Below are 6,000 nucleotides of genomic sequence, written 5' to 3' on the forward strand. Positions count from 1 at the left end.
TATGAAGGCTTTTTCAGTCATGTCTTAACTGACTTGTAGGCAGGGTTGCGCAGTAACTGATTACATGTAATCAGTTAAATTACCAGCAAAAATAGAATAATCAGATTACTTTTAAATTCAGAAAGGATGTTTGTAAAAAAATTCATTGTTTTCTCAATGACATTCAATTCACCATTGAAAAAAGACGGAAGTTTAAATTTGTTCCACCTGAGCGAGTCTGATCACAAGTCAAAGGCCACTATTATGACACACCAAATGAGTTTGATGGATCGTATTTGTCTTCTAATGCCTCTTAAGGTAAAGGTATTCCAAAAGTAACTCAAAGTAATCAGATTATATTACTCAGGTTGGGTCATTCAAAAGTTACGTTAGAGATTACAATTTTGGATAAGTAACTCGTAACTAACAGATTACATTTAGAAAGTAACCTACCCAACTCCGCTTGTAGGTTTGCAAAATTGTTGCAAAATTCAGGTAGCTAATTTCAAAATTCCCAGGTTTTTCCTGGAATCAGGAGGGAATAACCAAGAAATCTGTGAATCTGTTTTTGGTACAATGTTTTGAAAGTTATTAGAATCAAAACAACCCTAATGACTTTGTGGCGTTTCTCTGTCAACTCTTCTCTGCTTATCATTTGACAGTATGCAGACATGAACTCCTCCCGGAACGTGTTTATCTTTGGATTTTCCATGTTTACCGGGCTTGTCATTCCAAACTGGATATTCAAGAACCCAGATGCCATAGCAACAGGTATCAGAGCAGATAATGCATGAAACACTATGACAAAAACAAATCACAATTCCTTACAAAAAAGCTGTGTGGAAAATCTCAACAGAAGAACAACATGGAGGGCAAGTGGAGGTCATGTTGCTGAGATCTGATTCCTCTAGTATGTGACTTGGCCCAGTGTGATGAACTGTATTCTCTTTGTCAGGTGTGGTCGAGCTGGACCAACTGCTGCAGGTGCTTCTGACAACCAGCATGTTTATTGGAGGCTTCTTTGGGTTCTTCCTTGACAACACCATTCCAGGTAAGCTTCCACCCAGGAGGACCAACCTGGTCTCATAGACTAGATGTAACATAGTAAACAAAAATCCGGGACACTCAAATTAGTATGATATGTTACATTTGGTATGGTTACCCAAGACAAATGGTTACTTAAGGCAAAAACAAAAGTCTAGCAACCCAAAGGTTGCATGTTTGAATCTCATCATGGACAATTTGAGCTAATTAGCAACTTTGCAACTACTTATTAGCTACCTTGCAACTTCTCGAATCTCATCACGGACAACTTTAGCATTTTAGCAAATTTGCAACTACCAGGGATGCAAACTGGTGAGGGCCCAAAAAGGTGACACTTTTGTTTTGCACTGAAACATGCAAAATATACCTGCAGGGAGAAATGCAGGTTTTAACTAATTAAACAACAAAGAATATGATCTATATATCAGTCTCTGTGTGTAAAATAAAGTGGTTAATGTGAACATAACTCACAGCAAAAAAATGTAAAGAAACCAACCCAATACACTAATATTGCAGTTAACCATGACAGCCTTTATAATAGAATGCCTGTGACCACACACATCTAAATATTGCACTTGGGAAATGTTTTATTTAACAAGGCAAGTAAGTTAAGAACAAATTCTTATTTACAACGACAGCATACACCAGCCAAACCAATTGTGTGCCAACCAATCACAGCCGGTTGTGATACTGCCTGGATTTGAACCAGGGTGTCTGTAGTGACACCTCTAGCACTGAGATGCAGTGCCTTAGACCGCTGCGCCACTCAGGAGCTGTAGAAATAGAATGAAACAAACAGGCATTCTATTTTTACTCTATTATAGTGGTCACTATAGTAGGGAAAGGAAAGGGGGATACCTAGTCAGTTGTACAACTGAATGCATTCAACTGAAATGTTTCTTCCGCATTTAACCCAACCCCTCTGAATTGGAGTAGACATAGATCAAGTGCACAAGGCTACATGTGTGCAAAAATAACGTTCACCGAGTAAAACATTTAATAACCCCCCCTCACACACAAGTGTTACTGTCAAGTTCAACACAACAAAAGCAATATCTTCGGCCTACACTGTACATTATTACATTGTACACTTTCTGTCTGTGGACATCTGTTCTACAATGTGTCAGCAGAGCATGATACCCTTTGTTGGCATAATTTATCTCTTTCAGGCAGAGAGTACACCTGGCATAGCCCTTTTTATCCACTGTATTGACAAAAGTGAGAAAGGAGTGTGTGTGGTGTTCCTTTCACCTCTAAAATGGCATCCAGTTTAAGCCAGGCCCAGCTCCAGCTGTTTAACAAGCAACGCCTCATTTTCACCTAATTCTCTCATTCTGAAAATTAACCACATACTGTAGAGGGGAAAAATGTGTTCACATATAGTAGTTAGTTCGTTAGATAGTTAACTAGTTAACATTTCACATGGATTGCCAGGGTCCAGTAAGCAACTAACGCGTTATAACTTGAGGAACGGCAAGGAGTCGTATAACGTTACCAGTTAATACTATAGCGAATTGGTTAGGTCACTAACGTTAGCTCATCTGATGCTTTAACGTTAGCTGTCTGACTTTATTAGCCAGCTAATTTTCATACCATAAACTCAAGATACTTAACAATGCTTGTTCCACCACACTTTCTCCCTCACCTCAAACTTTCCAAATGCCCGTTTTTTTGTTACTTTTCTGGTTCATTTTCTCATCAGATCTACACGAATCACGTAGGTCACCTATTTAGGATTCAAAATTACAATTGACGCCACAAGGTGACTAGTTTGCATCCCTGAACTGCTTAGAATGTTAGCTAACCCAACCTCTAACCTAAACTTTATCCTAACCCTAACCTTAATCACTAACCCTAATGTTAGCCACCTAGCTAGCGTTGGCGTTAGCCACCTAGATAATTAATACATACAGTACCATACAAACGTAACATATCACACTCATTTGAGTATCCCGGATTTGACTAAATTACGTCTCCAGTATGGGAGGATGGGGAACACTGTATCTCCAACCGTTTCACATAGAGTAAAATGCACTAGTTCTCCTCATTCATGTCTACAATATCATAGCCTGTTCTCAGTCTCTGTTATAGATGAGTTAAAGCATTCTAACTCCACTGCTTTGGGCCACACAGGCACCCTGCGGGAGCGGGGCATCATAGACTGGAACAAGATCTCCCTTGATGACTCCAGCAACACCTTGGAGAGCAGTGAGGTGTACAACCTTCCATTTGGAATTAGCTCTTGTCTCTCCTCCTTCTCCTGGGTTCGATATGTGCCATTCCTCCCTCCAAATGCACCAAGCTCACAGGACAAGGCCAAGGTGGACTCTTTGGCGACCAAGCAGCAGCCTGTGAAGCCAGAGCTTATAAGATCAGTGGCCCTATGAACACTGTGCAGGACCAGACACTGGCTAAAACAACAACAATACGAGAGCCAGCTCTCGTGACATGGTCCTCCCGTTCTGTTCTATTTCGGCTAATATTTTATACTCATATCTTGTAAAGATTTGATTATGCATTTTATAAATTAACTTTTGGCAGGAATATTTTGGCATTTGTGTGGTGTAAATACATTTTTGTTGTGATACATCTTTTTTTTACAGTAAAGTGTTGTAAAATCTTTTTAAAAAAGAACACACTGTATAGGCTGGGTTTCTGTACAGCACTTTGAGATATCAGCTGATGTAAAAAGGGCTATATAAATACATTTGATTTGATTTGAAATTTGATTTGATATAATAATTTGACTAAAATCACTTTCTAAAGATTAAAAAATATATATATCTGTAAATATACTGATTTTTCAGAATTAAATGTCCAAGTGTGTTCAGGGTAGCACTAGTAATAAACCTTTCCAAGAGTTTTAAATAATAACAAAAATCTAAACTGCAATTTGATTAAAATGTATCTCAAACTGTAATTTTGATTCTGTGATACAATAGTACAAGGGTAGCCAATGAAATCATTCTTGACACTACCTATAATGATTAATACAAACGTTTTGAGAAATGGAGACCAATGGAGCCCTGGAAATGAAGACAACAATATGTATCAGTATAGTATCAATCCACAACATAGAGCTATCATTTATCTATGAGGTTTTTCCTCAGCTGTCACTGTCCGGTCCTGCTTAATGGCTCTGTACAAGCTGAGAAAGAACTCTGCCAGTGGTCAGCACAGTGCACTCAAAGTCCTCCAGGCGTAGGTGGCTCATGTGATTGGAAAGATCAGAGGTCAGGAGACAGATATCCACAGAAAATGTCTCACCTCAAAGAGTAGATTTACATCCTCTATAGTGTTCTGAAAGGTGGGGTTCACCGTTGATACCATCTCTCTCTTCACTCTAACAGCTGATGGGTAAAGGGCTGAATGAGGGAGAGAGAGAAAGAATTTTAACTATTTTCTCCAAGTCTTGCCAAAGGTTTCATCATGTGATGTGCTGCAGACCATGTGGTTTGAACCATATTTATTGCATTTTAAGATTTGTCTAGAAAAGGCTAATAACATACAGCGAACGTCATACTCTATAAATGGGTTATAAACATAGTGTGTTATTCTCACAGGGGAAATACAAAGAAATGGCTTGCTTTGTGTCACACTCCAATTCAAGGAGTTGCCAAATTGAATGTGGTTTCTCCTCTTAGCCCTATTAGTAATACCTCAGTCTATGTGAGGATGTGAAATTCTTTCTATATGAGTGAATCTAGTGAAACATTATTCATGTAAAAGGGGAGGTTGTCTTTATGCTGTTTCAATAAAAGTCAGCCATGTCCAAATAGACCTAGCTGTGTCCTTAATGTAGAAAGTATGGAAGAGTACTTAAGCTACCTATTGAAAAACGAAAATATTTGAAGAACATTTATCTAGGACATGCCTAAGTACTGACAGAATTTTAGAACTGTAGGCAACAAAACCATAAGGGGGAAACATATGGTTCTCACTATCACATCTAGAACAAACCCTTAAATCATTATGATGAATCAATTGCAATGTGTTATCTAAGGAACTTTTCATGGAAGCACAGTTGTATGGCCAGGGTCACTGTTTCTTGTCCTCATTTTCACCCAGCTCGGGCACGTCCACTGTCAGGCACGCTGTTCGAGCATCTCTGCCTTTATCCTCTACTGAAGTACTCTCCCCTGACATACTGTTACTATTAAGTAGCGACACAGTTATACAAATCTTTGGTAGCACGCTGACCAGGTTAAGGTTAAGAACGGAATCAACTTTCAGCGTCCTACTGCAATGTGCCAGAAGATGGCAGTCTTCTCAAACTAATGCCAGATGACTCCCAGTCAATTCTAATACTGCCAGTCAAACATGAACTAAGTTAACTGTTCTCCTTTAGGGTTTGTTTGAAAATGTACTGAGACCGTCAATGCTACCTTCAAATGTCCACTAGACGACAGTAGACAACATAATATAACCTTTCAAGTTAATTCCCTCAACTACAATTGCCACTGATCATCTGTTGCTTCACATTAATGCATAAAGCAATAGCACACAAATAGAAGTACAGTACAGTGAGTATATTTTCATGATGAGCAAATATGATTCTCCATGAAAAATCACACATAGTTGACTGTTTTGGGAATAATATACCTAAACCAATTAAGAACAGCATACTGTAACTTAAAGTAAACCAATATAACTCATAATTATTCTATAGTGATGCTTCATGGTGGGCTGAAAACTGCATGTCAGCACATCTTATCCTAGCTACAGTTCACAGTAGGCACTTCCCAATCTGGCTCCAGGAAGATCATCATCTCTTCAGATGGCATCTGTCGTCATTACAGTACTCTATGCTTCGGACAAATTCAGTTAGTGAAACCCTCCTCCGCCTCCTGCCTCCACCACCCCTTTTTAAACCCTACCAACTCCCATCACTGAATTTTTGGACTGAACAAATGTCCCCTTATGCACTCACACTTCACCAAGCATGACCATCAAACCCATTGTCCATCTGTTCTTCAT

At 39.0% G+C, this 6,000-nt stretch overlaps 1 protein-coding gene across 5 annotated transcripts in view; it reads left to right on the forward strand.

Moving 5' to 3' along the window:
- Nucleotides 1–4,799, forward strand: part of slc23a4 (solute carrier family 23 member 4) — a 28,370-nt gene extending 23,571 nt beyond the window's left edge. For all 5 annotated transcript variants that reach the window (XM_045696999.1, XM_045697001.1, XM_045697002.1 and 2 more), the window contains 3 exons: nucleotides 642–750; nucleotides 935–1,030; nucleotides 3,157–4,799. In XM_045696999.1, coding sequence (XP_045552955.1) covers nucleotides 642–750; nucleotides 935–1,030; nucleotides 3,157–3,410 — 459 coding nt within the window. In that variant the 3' untranslated portion in view covers nucleotides 3,411–4,799. The remainder of the gene's footprint in view (nucleotides 1–641; nucleotides 751–934; nucleotides 1,031–3,156) is intronic.
- The last annotated feature ends 1,201 nt before the right edge of the window (nucleotides 4,800–6,000 follow it).

The sequence above is a fragment of the Salmo salar genome, chromosome ssa16 (genome assembly GCF_905237065.1).
Source record: "Salmo salar chromosome ssa16, Ssal_v3.1, whole genome shotgun sequence".
NCBI lineage: Eukaryota > Metazoa > Chordata > Actinopteri > Salmoniformes > Salmonidae > Salmo > Salmo salar.